Source organism: Hyperolius riggenbachi, chromosome 1, assembly GCF_040937935.1.
Source record: "Hyperolius riggenbachi isolate aHypRig1 chromosome 1, aHypRig1.pri, whole genome shotgun sequence".
In the NCBI taxonomy this organism is placed as follows: Eukaryota; Metazoa; Chordata; class Amphibia; order Anura; family Hyperoliidae; genus Hyperolius; species Hyperolius riggenbachi.
In genome coordinates, this window is record NC_090646.1 from 344,345,381 (window position 1) to 344,365,910 (window position 20,530).

Below are 20,530 nucleotides of genomic sequence, written 5' to 3' on the forward strand. Positions count from 1 at the left end.
GGAAGGTCGATCTGACTAGTCTCCCATCTCTGATTTGAAGCTTAAGATCCAATATGAGATTTTATTTTCACTGCTTGTGAAATTCAATTTGATGTTTCTGGAATTCGCATTCAGCAAATCCATGCCACCAGCACATCATCACTGATCAGTGTACCTGATCAATACGGCAATGGGGTGGCGGAAGCAGTCCATGGTGTACACCTCCTGCCTTTCCGAGAAACTCTGGTGAAGGCATGCGTACGCCAGCACACATGTCGCCCCCATCGTTGCCATGGCAACCTAGTGATAAAACCTTCCATTAAATTGAAGTTCTCATGGAGACAAAGATATAACTAAGCCAGCAGGAATTGGTTATGTTTGGGGAAGGTTGGGTAGAACTCCCTTAAGAAGAACAAGACTGCCTCGAGGCCGACCTGGTGGGGAATCGGTGTGTAGCGTGACTCAAAATCTATCCCCACCAAGAGAGACCCAGGTGGTACCATAGCACCAGCTATTACTTCTAGAACATCTCTGGTGTCCTGGAGGGGAGGTTTTGCACAATTTACATTTTTTAAACAATAAATTGACCCAGATGCTTCGTGGGTCCCCCCATCCCTGACATGATGGGCCATCCAATGGGTTTCTCTCATTGCTTATGCAGTTTGGGAATAACGTAGAAAGTTGGCATAACAAACTCAAACACTGTCAAATACCAATATTCCTGTTTTGAAATAAGGCCCTCATCTAAAGCCACATCCATGTTTTCAGTTGAATTTATTCCCTAAAGATGGGAAAGAATCAATGGGAATGCAACTATATGTTGCGTCATCCATCATATGATGACGTGCTTCATCCTAATAGTCCACTTTCTTCTGTAGGACCACATTCCCCCCTTTGTCGCTGGGCTTTAAAATTATCAGTTTTGCTGTTTTTAGTTTTTTAAGTGCCATAGTTTTCAAATCTTTGCTGAACGTCTCAAAAAAACACAGAAATATACTTATTTGAACTTAAAGAATGCATGAGGTGTCATATGACATGATGAGATAGACATGTGTATGTTCAGTGCCTAGCATACAAATAACTATACTATGTTCCTTTTTTATTTTCTCTGGAAGAGTTACACATCAGGAATGCAAGTGACAGTTTCTGTCTGTGTCGGACTATAGGGTAGCCCTCACTGAAAATAATCCGAAAAGGAATTACAACCATAACACTTTTCTATCAGAAAATGGCTTCTGAGAGCAGGGAAGAGATAAAACGTGTCAATAGTTCATAGATTTTAGCTCTGGCATCGGAATCAGAATCAGAATCAATTTTATTTCGGCAAGCAAGTTTCCACCTACAAGGAATTTGTCTTGGCAGTTGCTTAACAAACGCAAACAAAATCAATACAAGGACAGACAGTGTGTATATTATAAGTCAAGGACATTTATGCAAGTATAGTGTCAGTAAGCAATGTGAGAATTGTTCATTTACAGTTCTGTGCTGATTACTATCAAGTCCTGGCAGCTCTAACGTGGTTCAGCATTAAGTATGGCTACCGCTTGAGAAAAAAAGCTGTTCCTGTGTCTAGAGGTTTTGGTAGCGATTGATCGGAATCTTACTCCTGAATGCATGCGCTGGAAGATGGAGTGAGCTGGGTGAGAGGGGTCAGAGGCAATTTTGGTTGCTCTCTTTCTGCACCTGCTAGCGTAAAGATCCTGCAGGGAAGGGAAGCTACAGCCAATTATCCTTTCCACTGTTCGGATGATGTGCTGCAGCCTCACCTTTTCTAATGCTGAGCAGGAGCCGAACCATACAGTCATAGATGATGTTATGGTGGATTCGATGATTGCAGTGTAGAACTGCACCATTACATTTTGAGGTATGCCAAACTTTTTCAGCTGCCGTAGATGGTGCATCCTCTGTTGCGCTTTCTTGACAATAGTGGCAGTGTTGTTGTCCCATTTTAGGTTGTGTGAGATAGTGGACCCAAGAAACTTGAATGACTCTACCTCGGTTATTGTGGATCCATTTATGGTTAAGGGGAGGTGCTGGGGGGGGGGGGGGATCTCCTAAAGTCTATTATCATCTCCATGGTTTTGAGAGCATTTAGTTCCAAGTTGTTGCTGCTGCACCCCAGGAGGATAGCTGTCCCACCACATGCCTGTATGCAGACTCATCCCTGTTTTCTATGAGACCAACTACTGTTGTGTCATCTGCAAACTTCAGAACCTTAACAGATGGATCTGTGGAGATGCAGTCATTGGTGTACAGTGAGTAGAGCAGTGGGGAAAGCACACATCCCTGGGGTGCACCAGTACTGACTGTCAGAGAGCTTGATGTGTGTTTACCAAGTCTAACATGCTGTCTCCTGTCGGTTAGGAAATTGGTTATCCATTTGCAGATGGATTCAGGTATGTGTAGCTGGGAGAGCTTGCTGTGTAGCAGAGATGGCATTATGGTAATAAATGCAGAGCTGTAATCTATAAAATCCTGGTGTAGGTTCCTGGGGTGTCTAGACTATTACTACTACAGCACATAATGCATACACATGTTCATGGCATCATCTGCGGATCTATTAGGCCTGTAGGCAAATTGCAGAGAGTCCAGCAGGGGATCTGTGATAGATTTCAGATAAGCCATTAACAGTTTTTCGAATGCTTTCATGACCAATGATGTCAGGGCAACAGGCCTGTAATCATTTAAACATGTAGGTTTTGAATTTTTTGGAACTGGTACAACAGTTGAGCTTTTAAAACAGGCCGGAACAATTGAGAGTTCGAGAGATGCTTTGAATATGTCTGTGAATACAGGAGCTAATTGATCGGCATAGAGTTTTAAGCATTTTGCAGACACAGTGTCTGGCCCCATTGCTTTCCTAGTGTTTTGTCTTTTGAAGAGTCTGTTTACATCTGATTGGCATATTGTTAGAGCATGCACATCTGGGGACAGGTCAATAAATTGTGTCTGGCATTACGTGTTGTGTAGTTGTTGAGGCACCGCAGGGGGTGGAGACGTTGGCTGGCAGGAGGAGTATTCAGTTTGCCTGTTGCAGAGATGGAAATTATGCGAATTGACTTGGTGTTTTTGGCTTTTGTTGCTAGTGTCAAACCTGCAATAAAATGTATTCAGTTCATTTGCAAGCTGCAGATTATGTAGAGAGGGCGGATATTTCTTCCTGTAGCTGGTAATTTCATGCAGAGATTTCCATATTGTGAACGAGTCGGCGTTTGAACATTGTTTCTCAAGTTTTTGAGAATAATCTTTTTTGCGTCAGTAATGGCTCTCTGCAGTTTGTATTTTGCAGCTTTGTAGAGGACTTTATCGCCTGTACGATATGCCCTTTCTTTATCGAGGCGCAGCTTCCTAAGATGTGATGTAAACCAGGGTTTATCGTTATTGTACCTGGTGCACTTTTTTGTGGGGATGCAGGACTCTTCACAAAAGGTAATATATGATGTCACAGCATCAGTGTAATCATTTAGGTCACTGGAGGATTCTTTAAATAAATTCCAGTTTGTTAAATCAAAGCAGCTCTGTAGTTTTTCTATAGCTTCACTCGTCCATTTCTTCACTGTGGTCACTACAGGTTTGGCAGTTTTTAGTCTTATAGATATGGATAGATGTTGGGATAAGCTGTATAACAGCATGATCTGAGTTCCCCAAAGCTGCCCTGCTGACAGAGTGATACGAATCCTTAGTCGTAGTGTAACAGTGATCAAGCGTCTTGTGACGTGTTGCCTGTATTTGGGGAGTTCTTTGGAAAGGTTAGCACTGTTGAAATCCCCTAGTATGATAAAAAAAAGAATCTGGGTACTCCCTTTCCACCTCAGTGATTTGATCTGCGAGTGATTTGACCTGGAGCGCAGGCTGCATACATGTTTGTGGAGGGATGTACACAGCAACCAAAATAAATGAAGAAAACTCACGGGGTGAATAGTAGGGTCTGCAGTTTATGAAGAGTGTTTCTAGCCCAGCCGAGCATGTCCTCTTAATAACTGTAACATCCGTGCACCAGCTATCATTAATATAGAAACAGAGTCCTCCACCTTTGGTTTTGCCAGAAGTAAGTGGGTCCCGGTCAGATCTGTAGAGTGTAAATCCATTAATCATACTTAAATAAATGGGTCATTGAGCAGAGACAATGAAACAGTGAAAATTTAGAATAAGTAGATTTAAATACAAAATAAAACTGTAGGATATCTAAAGAAAAGTCATTTTTAGGAGAAGGAAGATAGATTAAATTGTTTATCTCATCTCTTTATTTTCACCTTGTGTTTCTTTTAAAGGGAACCTTAACTGTGGGCCCAAAAAAAAATTCACTTACCTGGGGCTTTCCCAAGCCTCCTGCAGCCGTCCTGTGCCCGTGCCGGTCCTTCGGTGCCCTCCGGTCTCCCTCCGTGGCTAAGTTTCGTTTTCTGCCGACCGCCAGTCGTCCTCCGGCAAAGCGTCCTCTTCTTTCGGATTCCCCGTCGTAAAGAGCCGTAAAGCGCGTCCGCATGACGCGTCTTGCGTCATACGGACGAGCTTTACGGCTCTTTACGACGGGGAATCCGAAAGAAGAGGACGCTTTGCCGGAGGACGACTGGCGGTCGGCAGAAAACGAAACTTAGCCACGAAGGGAGACCGGAGGGCACCGAAGGACCGGCGCGGGCACAGGACGGCTGCAGGAGGCTTGGGAAAGCCCCAGGTAAGTGAATTTTTTTTGGGCCCACGGTTAAGGTTCCCTTTAAGGGGAGCATGAATCTGGACGTTTTTCATAGACCAGTGGTCTGAACAGTTTTTGATGCCTTATCATCTTGGTATCTATTCTATTCTACTTTCTGCTGCAGTTTTGGACATCTACCTGTCCCTCAGACCACATATTTTACAGGAACATTAGTGCTTCCTGTTCTTCTAGATTTAGATATTCATAGCTGGCTTCATTGCCACTGTTCATTCCTTGTCCTGATTTTTTTGTCTTTTATACAGGATCTTTAACCACTTTAAGATCGCGTCACCCCAATGGGCGCTTGCGCCAATGCACGCACATCCCTGCTTGGATGACTGAGCTCAGCTCCGCCATCAGTCTCCCAGCGGCGATCGCCGCTTGGAGACTGTTAGAAGGCGAAACTGCTGTCTATTTACATAGTACAGTGCTGAAATCTATGGCAGCACTGTACTGGGGACAGCTGTGTCACTCAGCTATCCCCTGGGGAGGCAAGACAACGATCCCCTGTCATAGGCTAAAGTCGATTGGCTGGCGGGGGGGAGGGAGGGCGGGGTTGTTAAAAAATAATGAAAAAAAGTAACATTTATTTAAAAAATAAAGCTATAATTATTTGTAAAAAAAATAAACATGCATGTACATTACTGTCTATTTGTCCTTTCACTGTTTGTTCTGGTTGCATCCACCCCTCACCAATTCTATTCTATTACATTCTGCTGTTTCTTTTGCGTTTTCTCTTCTTCGTTTTTTTTTATTTTTTTGGTTTTGTCTTTGCCTCTGTCCTGCTCTTGGTTTTCTTCTACCTCCTCCACTTCATCTTCTCCCTCTCTAAAAAAAGAGACTGACTTCCTACCCTCCCAGTCTGTAAGTGCTTCACCTGAGCCTTCACTATCAGTGGCTGGCTCTACACATTTTTTTAGGAGGAGATGGTAAGCGACTCCCACTTCTCCTCCTCCTTGACCTAGAGATTGATCCCTTCTCGGCCTTAAAGGATGGATCGAACTCCTTCTCCAGATTCCATTCAGTTACATCTTTTTGGAACTTAATTTGTTTTGTTATTTTTATATTTAACTGAGCTCTTTCTATATAGATCTTTACACTTTAATTCAGTTTATCAAAGTTTGGATCATCTTTAGGTGTATCAAGGAACACTACACTTGTTTCTACCTTTTTTCGGCAGTTCCTCCGGTTGTGGTTTCTTTTCCTCGATAAATAACTCTAGGATACGGAGGCCTCTCTTTAAACAGTCTTCCTGCCAGATTTTCTTAAACCTTGGCATTTGTAGGTTTTCTGCAGGGGTTACACATTCACGGCTACCATGAGTTATAACCCTTGCTTTATAGTATGACTGTAAAAATGAGATGTTCCACCTCCTTTTCACGTGTTTCACCATTAGATTCCTTTGCCCCTGGAAAAGTTGCCATGACAGTTCCTTCTTATCTTTCTTTTCAACCGGTCTTCCTTCTGTACTAGCGAAGGTGAGTGGCTGCCTGCATGTTTGAAGTGTGGATAAGGATGATCTCTGCCATACTCCATTGAATTTTAAATTGTTTTAATTGCCTGTATCTGATGGTTGCTTTGAAAATGGATATCACAATAAAGTACATTTTGTATTTTTGACTAAAGCAAGGCTTAAGTGTATTCTTTTTCTAACTCCAATATAAACTAATCAATATAGTGCAAGCAACCTCTGATCCCAAGAGGTTAATTTCACCATAAGATGTACTTTTTTAGAATTGGATGGTTTTGTAGGAATGACTCAATTCCTCTTACATTTTATGCAAGCGACCTAACGCATTCCACATAACTCTGAAGGCTATGTGAGTTCTCAGGGTCAGACCTTGCAAACATTCAGCAATACAGCTTTATGAGAAGATGTTAGATTTTTCCTTGCGTGGGTTTAGTGCTTGTTAATAAAGTTGGCGATTGAGTTCAGATTTGGGGTGGATTCATGCACACATAAAGGAGTTTGCTATATGGAAGTTCTGAGCTGCTAAAACTGAGTTTTCTTATTTTGTGTCCCCTGAATGAATATGTGCATTCTAATTAATTCTAATCTAATCCATGAATATTTAATATGGACAGTATTAAAGGGACCCTGAACAAAATGAAAAAGTGCTATACTCAACTTACCTGGGACTTTCTTTAGCCCCCTCATAGTCCGTGATGTCCCTCAGTGTTCACTGGACTCCCTCTGTTCTTTTGCTGGTGGCTCTGTTAGCACACGTCTTGGCTGGGAGTTGTGCACTACTGCACATGTAAAGCCCATCCACGCACCCTTCGCTCTGAGCATTCTGCGCATGCACGGTTCTCTAAAGAATGAACCTGATCTACTCAGAATGCTCATGTCGACAAGAGCATCACTCCCGACCTAGTTGTGTGCTAACAAAGCTGCCAGCGGAAGACAGAGGGAGCCCAGAGGACACAGAGGGATGTCACAAACTACAGGGGGCTGGAGGAAGCCTCAGGTAAGCTAAGTATGCCATTTTTCCTTCTGTTTAGGGTCCCTCTAAGTGATTGCATAGTTAGTATTATTATTGATTTATGTAGTACTATCATCTTTCATGGTGCTGTACAGAATATACTGTAAGTACATAAAATGCAGACATTAATACATAATACAGACATGGTAGAAATGATATAGTCTAGTGAGTAGCAAAATGTACAGCAACTTACAAGACACAAAAATGAGTGCCCCGCCCTTGTAAGCTTACTATCTATGCACATATTTAACCACTTCAGCCTAACTGGACGAAAATTTTCGTCCAGTTAGGCTGCACGCACTCCCGCGGGTCGCGCGTGCTCCTGCTTGCCCCCCGTGCGCTCCCCCGCTGCTGGCCGTTAGCCCATCGATCAATGAAAGGGATTATAAATCCCTTTCACTGATCGGACCCCTCCTCCCCCGGAGAAAAGCCGACAGCGTCTCTTCAGACGCTGCGGCTTTTCTGAGCTCTGGTCTTCTTTCTTCTTCCTCGGAGCGAGATTGATCGCTCCCAGGACTTTTTGACTGTGGCCATCTTGTGGCCTCATAGCAAACTACACCAAAAACACACTTTGTATTAAATAAATACATTTTTAAACATGAAAAATCCCATATTTACCTCCCACACCAAAAAATACCCACATACAAGTTTTAATTAAAAAAAAAAATACAATAATAATAAAAAAAAAAAAAAAACATAAATAGTTACCTAAGAGTCTGAACTTTTTAAATATTCATGTCAAAGGAGTATATCAATACGATTTATTAAATTATGGGCTCCTAAATAGTGATGGACGCAAATTGAAAAAAAATGCACCTTTATTTCCAAATTGAATATCGGCGCCATACATTGTAATAGGGACATCATTTAAATGGTGTAATAAGCGGGACAAATTGGTAAATAAAGTACATAGGTTTTAATTATGGTAGCATGTATTAATTTCAAACTATAATGGCCAAAAGCTGAGAAATAATGATTTTTTTTCCATTTCTTTCTTAATATTCCTGTTAAAATGGATTTACAATAAATTAATTCTCTGCAAAATGTATCACCCACAGAAAGCCTAATTGGTGGCGGAAAAAACAAGATGAAAATAAATAACATTTGATATGGTGGTTTAAAACTTCTACACAGGAAACTCTAGTATTGGAGTGTGAATCCTCCCAAACACTACCACTACTTATGATGCTGAGATCAGTGTGAGTTTGGTTGAGGAAGAAACAGACATGTGGAAGCCAAGTTGGTTGTTTTTCTACTGGAAATGATTGACAGGGCTGTTTTGCAGTCTTGTATCTTGTTTCTACTATGCTTTGCTAATTTGCATGCAGCCAGTTGTTTATAGTTTCATATTTATGTTAACCAGTTAACGGCAGCCCATTGGTGGCGTAATGGCGTCACGCATTCATGATAATGTACGTGGCATGTACTGCCATTTAATGCAAAATGATTGTTTTCTAAAAAGTCCATTTTGTACTGAAAAGTGCCCAAACAGGATGCTTTAAAACGTCCATTTTGCATTACAGGACAACTATGAAAATTCTAAATGCCATGTATATTTCCAGTAATTACTAGCAAATAGCAATACGGAGGCTTTTTTTTTCATCTTTTCATGATTTATGTGAATGACATTGATTTATGTAAATTACATTTACAGAGAACCGTTCTCACTGTGGGCATTACTATGGAGGATTGTGTGCAACACATCCAGCATACAGAAACATTCTTCACTGGCTCTAATACTGTGATTGGAATCTGTTCAGAATGATACAAAGAAGAAATATAGCTTCAAATGTATGCAAACAATCATCAATCAGCTGAAGCTCTCTGTTCCTGTCTGTGTGTCTCTGTCACGCAGTGTAAAGTAAACAGTTTACAGCCAGGTTACAGTGCAGCTCTGCCTCCCTCTGATGCTGACACAAATTGTTACAAAAGAGCTGGTAAACATGGCTTTTCTTTTCACACAGGCTGTGCTGAGAGACCTCCGGAAACCATTTTAGTGTTGCTGGCTAAAAGCTCTATAGGTATGTGGTAACAGTTTCTTTGATCGTTGTTTTTTAAATAGTTAAGTGTTGGCATATTCTCTTTTTTTTCTTTCATGGAGTGAGAGAGAATCACATCTTACAATGGCACTAGTGGGAGGAAATGGCTTTACTGAAAAGGGAGACCATCAGTGGCCCCCTGTTTAAAGTTTTGTTGAAGGTACTGATGAATTGTAGCTACATCTCTAGACCTATAATAAATAAAGTTGCAAAAACCCATGAAGAACATGCTTCTTTCCTTTTCAATACCCAGTGCTCAGAGCATGACTTTGTGTTGCAAGTTTACAAATGGGGCCCCATGGCATTATGGGTATAAACTACTACCCTATTTTGCTCATCATCATTCAACATTTGTGCCAGAGTCATTTTCAAGACTACTCCAACATGGTAAATGACTATTGCTTATTTCTCAAGTTAGCAGCAGTAAGGCTGCTGGGCTAATTGCATAAGGCCAGTTTAGTAGTATTTTAGAAGAGGATTGTTACTTAAAATAAGAAAATGTATCAGTTTAAAGTAGAGTACATTGGAAGGTATGGCATAGTTTGCAATTAGTAAATGGGTAGAATTTAGGTTTAGTTGAAATGCTGTGTAAGGTTAACATTACAGCTTTCTGGGATAGAGTTGGTTAGTAAAGTTATAAGCTTAGTGTTGGACACCGTGAGAGATTAAGGTTAGCAATAGGACAAACGGTAAGGCTAGGGATAGACTAGGTGGTAAATTGGGGCTCTAAGTCTTGTAGGCAGGGGCGTAGCAATCGCTATAGCAACCATAGTGTTGCTATGGGGCCCTTACCTCACAGGGGGCCCGCAGCAGGATGCCCCGCTAGGTGCTCGAGGGGTCGCAGCATGAGGAAAGAGCTTGGTGGCACGGTGGGGAGGGGGGACGGGCCCCCCCCCTCCCTCACCTCGGGCTCTCCCCTCTGCGCTCCCCTCCAGCATTGAATAAACATTGTATGCAGGCGGCGGGGCAGCGGCAGATACATACCTTCCGTGCGCTCCAGCGCGGATGGTTCTCCCTCTAGTGTCTGACGCGACTTCCTGTTTATACCGGAAGTCGCGTCAGAAGCTAGAGAGAGGAGCATCCGTGGAGCGCACAGAAGGTATGTATCTGCCACCGCTGCCCCGCCACCTGCATACAATGTTTATTCAAAGCTGGAGGGGAGCGCAAAGGGGAGAGCCCGAGGTAAGGGAGGGGGGCCCTTCCCCCCTCCCCACCGACGTGCCACCAAGCTCTCCCCTCATGCTGCGACCCCTCCAGCCCTCAAAAACGGCCCTGAGCGGGCCCGGGGGAGGGGCGACCTAACCTGGGGGGTGCCGCCTGTCACTCACTACCTAACCTGGGAGTCCCTGTCACTCACAACCTAACCTGGGGGGCGCCTGTCACTCACTACTTAACTGGGGGTCCCTGTCATTCACAACCTAATCTGGTGGTCCCTCTCAGTCACTACCTAACTGGGGGTCCCTGTCACTCACAACCTAACCTGGGGGTCCCTGTCACTCACAACCTAACCTAGGGGGCTCCTGTCACTAACTACTTAACTGGGGGGGCGCCTGTCACTCACAACCTAACCTGGGGGTCCATGTCACTCACAACCTAACCTGGTGGTCCCTCTCAATCACTACCTAACTGGGGGTCCTTGTCACTCACTACCTAACTGGGGGTCCCTGTCGCTCACAACCTAACCTGGGGGTTCCTGTCACTCACTACCTAACTGGGGATCCCTGTCACTCACTACCTAACCTGGGGGGCTCCTGTCACTTCCTAACCTGGGGGGCGCCTTTCACTCACTACCTAACCTGGGGGTCCCTGTCACTCACTACCTAGCCTGGGGGTCCCTGTCACTTACTACCTAACCTGGGGGTCCATCACTACCTAACTGGGGGTCCCTGTCACTCACTACCTAAACTGGGGGCTCCTGCCACTACATACAGTGGGGGTCCCTGTCACTACCTGAACTGGGGGTCACCTGTCAGTACTTACACTGGGGGTCACCTGTCACTACTTACACTGGGGGGCTCCTGTCACTGCCTGAACTGGGGGGCTCCTGTCACTGCCTGAACTGGGGGGGCTCCTGTCACTACCTGAACTGGGGGGGGGCTCCTGTCACTACCTAAACTTGGGGACTCCTGGCGCTACCTTAACTAGGGGGCACCTGTCACTACCTAAACTATCCAGGCCAGCCAGCCCAGCATCACCACCAGCCAACCAGCCCAGAATCACTGTCAAAAAGGCCACAGCATCACCACCAGTCAGGCCAGCATTTACTTCAACCAGCCAAGCACAGCCCAGCATCACCGCCAGCCAACCCAGCCACAGCATCACCGCCAACCCAGCCACAGCATCGGCCACAGCATCACCGCCAGCCAACCCGGCCACAGCATCACCGCCAGCCAGGCCACAGCATCACTGCCAGGTCTTTCAGCCCACACATCATCCCCAATCCAGCCAAAAACAGTATTGCCAGGCACAGCAGCCAGTACAGGAGAATTCAGAAGCCAGGTGAGAGGTGTCTACCATATTAAGGGGGCATTCTGCCTATTTATGTGAAATGCTGTCTATTTATGTGCCTAATGACTGCTGAATTTGTCTTGTTGGGGGCCTCACGATTGCTGAATTTGCTATGTTGGGGACCTCATTTTTGCTGAATTTGTCTTGATAGGGGCCTCATGATTGCTGTATTTGTCTTGTTGGGGGTCACATGATTGCTGAATTTGTCTTGTTGGGGGCCTCACAATTGCTGAATTTGTCATGTTGGGGGCCTCATTTTTGCTGAATTTGTCTTGATAGGGGCCTCCTGATTGCTGAATTTGTCTTGTTGGGGGTCACATGATTGCTAACTGTGAGACTATGGGAAAAGCTGAATCATCATCATATGAGAAAATAGCATTAGGGCCTGTACACACTGCTGCGCTTGCGCTGCGCTTTTCAAATCGCATGCGCTTTTTAATCGCAAGGTCTTTTAAAAACTAATGAAAATCGTGGAGACCTGTACACACTGGTGCGATGCGCTTTTCCTATTCTCATGAAGGCTTGCGATTTTCAAAATCGCATGCGATTTTAAAAGCGCAGCAGTGTGTACAGGCCCTTAAACCTACTTTTTTAGGGGTGTGGGAATGTTGGGTGGGGAGGGTCCTGGAGGAATGTTTGGGTGGGAGGTCCGAGGTCCGTAGGGTTGTATGGTCATGGGGGGGGGGGAGATAAACATTTTTTTGCTATGGGGCCCAGTCATTTCTAGCTACGCCCCTGCTTGTAGGGGCCCAAAATGACATGATATTAGGTTTTGTGTTAGATGAGCAAAAAAGGATCCGCAAACCAGGCCGGGTTGACGTATAGAAGGCTGATATTTTATTGAAGAAATCCACAGACAGTGCAATAAAATCACAGGATCAACTCACGCGTATCGGGCCTACCATCTGCCCTTAATCGTAGTTCAGTGTTAGTTGACAATATTCAGAGCCAAAAATAGATGAATAAAGCAGCGAGATTTGCAAGGTCGAAAATTATTTATTTCATGTAAGCTTCACAAAATTAAGTATAAAGCAAAATGTTCTGTTATGTCACTATTTACATGGTAGAACTGGAAGCACTGGGTGTTAAACTATAGATTCGTTTTGCAGAGAGATTACTATTACAGGTTCTTGAACAATATCAGGGCTGGCTATTAAAGGAAACCTGAGATGGGGGAATACAAATATTTATACATACCTGTGACTTCCTCCAGCCCCCTTCAGGCTGTTGCTCCCTCACTGTCCTCCTGGGCTGCCTGGATCCTCTGCTAGCTGCCCCGGTAATTCCTTTAGTTGGGGTGTACTACATATGCCTCCTTAGCGCTCCCATAGCCGGGAGCATTCTGCACCTGTGCAGTACTACTGAGCAGGCGCAGAACGCCCCCAGCGATGGGGGCATGGGTGCAGAAAGACTGTGCATGCGCCAACTAGCTCCGACTGAAGGAATTACTGGGCTTTTTTAGTCCCCAATCTCAGGCACACATTAATGAGAATATGAGCAGGAGGACCTGCACTACATAGAGGGCTCCAAGTGATAGGGCAATTGCTATACAAGTGAATGGGGGGCGGGGCAAATACCATTGCCGTAGGGGTGCAAAATGCGTACACCCAGCCCTGACAATGAGTGGTGATATACAGGAGAACAGAAATAATGTTTTTTGCACACTCACCTGCTGGATATAGTTAACAAATTTGCACATGAATTCACCAAATATCCATCCAGGAAGAGGATACAAGGCAGCTGTGAAGGGCACGCAGCACACAAGAAATATTATATCTGTGGTGGCCAAGTTAGCTGTGGAGACACGAGAAGCCTTTCAATAATTTCAAACAATATCTGCTTTAGAGTTACATTATATTCATTCAAACTTATAACTCCAACTTTAATTTAGACTTAGTTTTGTATAGTACAGAAATTGACACTTGAAAATAAACCTGTACGTTTTTAAAATCAAAAACATTATAAAGTTACCTTGTGAGAGGAAAGCCTCTGGAACCTCCAGAGCAGCCTTTCTCAACCTTTTTTACCCTGGAGGAACCCTGCAAATAACTTTTGGATCTCAAGGAACCCCTGCAAACAATTTTTTGATCTCGAGGAACCCCTGCATTTATTTTGCAGGAGGCATGGTCTTTAAAAGTAGGTGAGGCTGATAATTTCACTAACACCTATTACACTGCCACTCATTATACCTTGCTCATTATTATTCTGACCCCCAATTTAGCGCTTCTTTTTACAGTACCCCCTATTATAATGTGCTTTATTATACTTCCTCCACGATGGGGGAAAATGCCAAGGAACCCCTGCAGAGTCCTCAAGGAACCCTGGGGTTCCAGGGAACCCTGGTTGAGAAAGCCTGCTCCAGAGTATTCCCCAACTTCCTCTACCTTGTTGTTCCAGCGATGTGTCCTCTCAGCGCTCAAGGCCACACTCCCATACGAGAAAGAGCGCTGCTGTACTGCGCCTGCGCAATAGCACAGACCCACTTGTACTTGCAGAAAAAGCCGATACCGAATGAGTCCGTGCTACTGTTGTACATGCGCGAGCCTTCGACAAGAGCTTGATTTTTTGGGAGGACACAGGGCTGGAGTGCCGGTGGAGGAGGATGGAGGAAGCCTCTGGATTATTGGGCAAATGCAGTGCAATTCGATTCATCATAGCAATTGGGGGAGATGTTGTGCAGTATAAAGACTGTGTGAAACATGAAGGTGATCCTGGATAGAAAGCTAACACTCAGACAGCAGGTATTGGCTGTTGTCAAAGCCTCATTCTTCCATGTGAGAAATATAGTGAGAATTAGGGATGGGGCAAATCCACAATTTTTTCGAATCCGAATCTGAAAAGGTTCTCGAATATCTCGAACCTTTCGAATCCCGAATCTAACGAATCCTGCACATAAGAATTGTGCGATCCGTGGTATAGTTGCCCGCAGTATAGGTAGCGAGGTAAAGGTGCCTTCAGTATAGCTAGCTAGGTATGGGTGCCTTCAATATTGGTAGCTTTCAGTATAGGTAGCAAGGTATATGGGCCTTCAGTATAGGTAGCAGGGTATATAGGCCTTCAGTATAGGTAGCAGGGTATATAGGCCTTCAGTATAGGTAGCAGGGTATATGGGCCTTCAGTATAGGTAGCAGGGTATATGGGCCTTCAGTATAGGTAGCAGGGTATATGGGCCTTCAGTATAGGTAGCAGGGTATATGGGCCTTCAGTATAGGTAGCAGGGTATATGGGCCTTCAGTATAGGTAGCAGGGTATATAGGCCTTCAGTATAGGTAGCAGGGTATATAGGCCTTCAGTATAGGTAGCAGGGTATATGGGCCTTCAGTATAGGTAGCAGGGTATATGGGCCTTCAGTATAGGTAGCAGGGTATATAGGCCTTCAGTATAGGTAGCAGGGTATATGGGCCTTCAGTATAGGTAGCAAGGTATATGGGCCTTCAGTATAGGTAACAGGGTATATAGAGGCCTTAATTATAGGTAGGTAGGTATGTAGGTAGGTATAGGGGCCTTTAGGTAGGTAGGTAGATAGGTACGTATAGGGGGCCTTTAGGTAGGTATAGTGGCCTGTAGGTAGGTAGGTATAGTGGCCAGTAGGTAGGTAGGTATAGTGTCCTGTAGGTAGGTAGGTATAGTGTCCTGTAGGTAGGTAGGTAGTTAAAGGGACCTTCAGTATAGGTAGCAGGGTATAGGGCCTTAAGTATAGGTAGGTATGTAGGTAGGTATAGGGGCCTTTAGGTAGGTAGGTATAGGGGCCTTTAGGTAGGTAGGTAGGTAGGTACGTATAGGGGGCCTTTAGGTAGGTATAGTGGCCTGTAGGTAGGTAGGTATAGTGGCCAGTAGGTAGGTAGGTATAGTGTCCTGTAGGTAGGTAGGTATAGTGTCCTGTAGGTAGGTAGGTAGTTAAAGGGACCTTCAGTATAGGTAGCAGGGTATAGGGCCTTAAGTATAGGTAGGTATGTAGGTAGGTAGGTATAGTGGCCTGTAGGTAGGTAGGTATAGTGGCCAGTAGGTAGGTAGGTATAGTGTCCTGTAGGTAGGTAGGTAGTTAAAGGGACCTTCAGTATAGGTAGCAGGGTATAGGGCCTTAAGTATAGGTAGGTATGTAGGTAGGTAGGTATAGGGGCCTTTAGGTAGGTAGGTATAGGGGCCTTTAGGTAGGTAGGCATGTTTAGGGGGCCTTTAGGTAGGTATAGGGGCCTTTAGGTAGGTAGGTAGGTAGGTATAGAGGCCTGTAGGTAGGTATAGGGGCCTTTAGGTAGGTAGGTAGGTATAGGGGCCTTTAGGTAGGTATAGGGGCCTTTAGGTAGGTAGGTAGGTAGGTATAGAGGCCTGTAGGTAGGTATAGGGGCCTTTAGGTAGGTAGGTAGGTATAGGGGCCTTTAGGTAGGTAGGTACGTATAGGGGGCCTTTAGGTAGGTAGGTACGTATAGGGGGCCTTTAGGTAGGTATAGTGGCCTGTAGGTAGGTAGGTATAGTGGCCGGTAGGTAGGTATAGTGTCCTGTAGGTAGGTAGGTAGGTAGTTAAAGGGACCTTCAGTATAGGTAGCAGGGTATAGGGCCTTAAGTATAGGTAGATATGTAGGTAGGTAGGTATAGGGGCCTTTAGGTAGGTAGGTAGGTAGGTATAGGGGCCTTTAGGTAGGTATAGGGGCCTTTAGGTAGGTAGGTAGGTACATATAGGGGGCCTTTAGGTAGGTATAGGGGCCTGTAGGTAGGTAGGGATAGTGGTAGGTAGGTACGTATCCTTTAGGTAGGTATAGGGGCCTGTAGGTAGGTAGGTATAGTGGCGGGTAGGTAGGTAGGTACGTATAGGGGGCCTTTAGGTAGGTATAGAGGTAGGTATAGAGGGAGGTATAGAGGTAGGTAGGTAGGTAGGTGTAGGTGTAGGTGTCGCTCCCTCCCCCCCCCCCCCCGTGCCTCCTCCGCTCACCCCCACGGCATCCTCCGTGCCTGCATAAGTATCAACTCACCTGTCCAGTGGAGCGCAGAGCGGCAGACCTCCTCGTTACTTCTCGGTTCCCTCTAGTGGCCGGACCGGCTTTTACTGATGACGTCATTGTAAAAGCCGTCACTAGAGGGAACCAGGAAGTGAGCGAGAGGTCTGCCGCTCTGCGCTCCACTGGACAGGTGAGTTGATACAATGTATGCGGGCGGGCGGAGGAGGCGCGGGGCGGGCGGAGGAGACGCGGGGGGGGGGGGGGGGGCTCGGAGGAGGACGAGGACGAGTGCGAGCGGCGGATGCGCGGCGATGCAGCGTCGGGATTCGGCGGATTCGCAAAGTGGAAAATGGCGTCGGGATTCGAATCCACGAATCTCGAATATTTCCCAATATTCGAGGGATTCGTGGATTCGCCGAATTCGTCGTCCCATCCCTAATTAAAACTAGGGATGGGACGAATCCACAATTTTTTCGAATCCGAATCCGAATCTGAAAAGGTTCTCGAATATCTCGAACCTTTCGAATCCCGAATCTAACGAATCCTGCACATAAGAATTGTGCGATCCGTGGTATAGTTGCCCGCAGTATAGGTAGCGAGGTAAAGGGGCCTTCAGTATAGCTAGCTAGGTATGGGTGCCTTCAATATTGGTAGCTTTCAGTATAGGTAGCAAGGTATAGGGGCCTGCAGTATAGGTAGCAAGGTATATGGGCCTTCAGTATAGGTAGCAGGGTATATAGGCCTTCAGTATAGGTAGCAGGGTATATGGGCCTTCAGTATAGGTAGCAGGGTATATGGGCCTTCAGTATAGGTAGCAGGGTATATGGGCCTTCAGTATAGGTAGCAGGGTATATGGGCCTTCAGTATAGGTAGCAAGGTATATGGGCCTTCAGTATAGGTAGCAGGGTATATGGGCCTTCAGTATAGGTAGCAGGGTATATGGGCCTTCAGTATAGGTAGCAGGGTATATAGGCCTTCAGTATAGGTAACAGGGTATATAGAGGCCTTAATTATAGGTAGGTATGTAGGTAGGTATAGGGGCCTTTAGGTAGGTAAAGGAACCTTCAGTATAGGTAGCAGGGTATAGGGCCTTAAGTATAGGTAGGTATGTAGGTAGGTATAGGGGCCTTTAGGTAGGTAGGTAGGTAGGTACGTATAGGGGGCCTTTAGGTAGGTATAGTGGCCTGTAGGTAGGTAGGTATAGTGGCCAGTAGGTAGGTAGGTATAGTGTCCTGTAGGTAGGTAGGTATAGTGTCCTGTAGGTAGGTAGGTAGTTAAAGGGACCTTCAGTATAGGTAGCAGGGTATAGGGCCTTAAGTATAGGTAGGTATGTAGGTAGGTATAGGGGCCTTTAGGTAGGTAGGTATAGGGGCCTTTAGGTAGGTAGGTAGGTAGGTACGTATAGGGGGCCTTTAGGTAGGTATAGTGGCCTGTAGGTAGGTAGGTATAGTGGCCAGTAGGTAGGTAGGTATAGTGTCCTGTAGGTAGGTAGGTATAGTGTCCTGTAGGTAGGTAGGTAGTTAAAGGGACCTTCAGTATAGGTAGCAGGGTATAGGGCCTTAAGTATAGGTAGGTATGTAGGCAGGTAGGTATAGTGGCCTGTAGGTAGGTAGGTATAGTGGCCAGTAGGTAGGTAGGTATAGTGTCCTGTAGGTAGGTAGGTAGTTAAAGGGACCTTCAGTATAGGTAGCAGGGTATAGGGCCTTAAGTATAGGTAGGTATGTAGGTAGGTAGGTATAGGGGCCTTTAGGTAGGTAGGTATAGGGGCCTTTAGGTAGGTAGTCATGTATAGGGGGCCTTTAGGTAGGTATAGGGGCCTTTAGGTAGGTAGGTAGGTATAGGGGCCTTTAGGTAGGTAGGTAGGTAGGTAGGTAGGTATAGAGGCCTGTAGGTAGGTATAGGGGCCTTTAGGTAGGTAGGTAGGTATAGGGGCCTTTAGGTAGGTAGGTACGTATAGGGGGCCTTTAGGTAGGTAGGTACGTATAGGGGGCCTTTAGGTAGGTATAGTGGCCTGTAGGTAGGTAGGTATAGTGGCCGGTAGGTAGGTATAGTGTCCTGTAGGTAGGTAGGTAGGTAGTTAAAGGGACCTTCAGTATAGGTAGCAGGGTATAGGGCCTTAAGTATAGGTAGATATGTAGGTAGGTAGGTATAGGGGCCTTTAGGTAGGTAGGTAGGTAGGTATAGGGGCCTTTAGGTAGGTATAGGGGCCTTTAGGTAGGTAGATAGGTACATATAGGGGGCCTTTAGGTAGGTATAGGGGCCTGTAGGTAGGTAGGGATAGTGGTAGGTAGGTACGTATCCTTTAGGTAGGTATAGGGGCCTGTAGGTAGGTAGGTATAGTGGCGGGTAGGTAGGTAGGTACATATAGGGGGCCTTTAGGTAGGTATAGAGGTAGGTATAGAGGGAGGTATAGAGGTAGGTAGGTAGGTAGGTAGGTAGGTAGGTAGGTAGGTGTAGGTGTCGCTCCCTCTCCCCCCCCCCCCCCCCCGTGCCTCCTCCGCTCACCCCCACGGCATCCTCCGTGCCTGCATAAGTATCAACTCACCTGTCCAGTGGAGCGCAGAGCGGCAGACCTCCTCGTTACTTCTCGGTTCCCTCTAGTGGCCGGACCGGCTTTTACTGATGACGTCATTGTAAAAGCCGTCACTAGAGGGAACCAGGAAGTGAGCGAGAGGTCTGCCGCTCTGCGCTCCACTGGACAGGTGAGTTGATACAATGTATGCGGGCGGGCGGAGGAGGCGCGGGGCGGGCGGAGGAGACGCGGGGGGGGGGGCTCGGAGGAGGACGAGGACGAGCGCGAGCGGCGGATGCGCGGCGATGCAGCGTCGGGATTCGGCGGATTCGCAAAGTGGAAAATGGCGTCGGGATGCGAATCCACGAATCTCGAATATTTCCCAATATTCGAGGGATTCGTGGATTCGCCGGATTCGTCGTCCCATCCCTAATTAAAACTAGGGATGGGACGAATCCACAATTTTTTCGAATCCGAATCTGAAAAGGTTCTCGAATATCTCGAACCTTTCGAATCCCGAATCTAACGAATCCTGCACATAAGAATTGTGCGATCCGTGGTATAGTTGCCCGCAGTATAGGTAGCGAGGTAAAGGGGCCTTCAGTATAGCTAGCTAGGTATGGGTGCCTTCAATATTGGTAGCTTTCAGTATAGGTAGCAAGGTATAGGGGCCTGCAGTATAGGTAGCAAGGTATATGGGCCTTCAGTATAGGTAGCAGGGTATATAGGCCTTCAGTATAGGTAGCAGGGTATATAGGCCTTCAGTATAGGTAGCAGGGTATATGGGCCTTCAGTATAGGTAGCAGGGTATATGGGCCTTCAGTATAGGTAGCAGGGTATATGGGCCTTCAGTATAGGTAGCAGGGTATATGGGCCTTCAGTATAGGTAGCAGGGTATATGGGCCTTCAGTATAGGTAGCAGGGTATATAGGCCTTCAGTATAGGTAGCAGGGTATATGGGCCTTCAGTATAGGTAGCAGGGTATATGGGCCTTCAGTATAGGTAGCAGGGTATATGGGCCTTCAGTATAGGTAGCAGGGTATATGGGCCTTCAGTATAGGTAGCAGGGTATATAGGCCTTCAGTATAGGTAGCAGGGTATATGGGCCTTCAGTATAGGTAGCAGGGTATATGGGCCTTCAGTATAGGTAGCAGGGTATATGGGCCTTCAGTATAGGTAGCAGGGTATATAGGCCTTCAGTATAGGTAGCAGGGTATATGGGCCTTCAGTATAGGTAGCAGGGTATATAGAGGCCTTAATTATAGGTAGGTATGTAGGTAGGTATAGGGGCCTTTAGTTAGGTAAAGGAACCTTCAGTATAGGTAGCAGGGTATAGGGCCTTAAGTATAGGTAGGTATGTAGGTAGGTATAGGGGCCTTTAGGTA

At 45.8% G+C, this 20,530-nt stretch overlaps 1 protein-coding gene across 3 annotated transcripts in view; it reads right to left on the reverse strand.

Annotated features, from left to right (window-relative positions):
* The window catches only part of KISS1R (KISS1 receptor), a 221,993-nt gene that overhangs the window by 24,104 nt on the left and 177,359 nt on the right, over positions 1–20,530 (reverse strand). For all 3 annotated transcript variants that reach the window (XM_068271232.1, XM_068271230.1, XM_068271231.1), the window contains exon 2: positions 13,369–13,493. In XM_068271232.1, coding sequence (XP_068127333.1) covers positions 13,369–13,398 — 30 coding nt within the window. In that variant the 5' untranslated portion in view covers positions 13,399–13,493. The remainder of the gene's footprint in view (positions 1–13,368; positions 13,494–20,530) is intronic.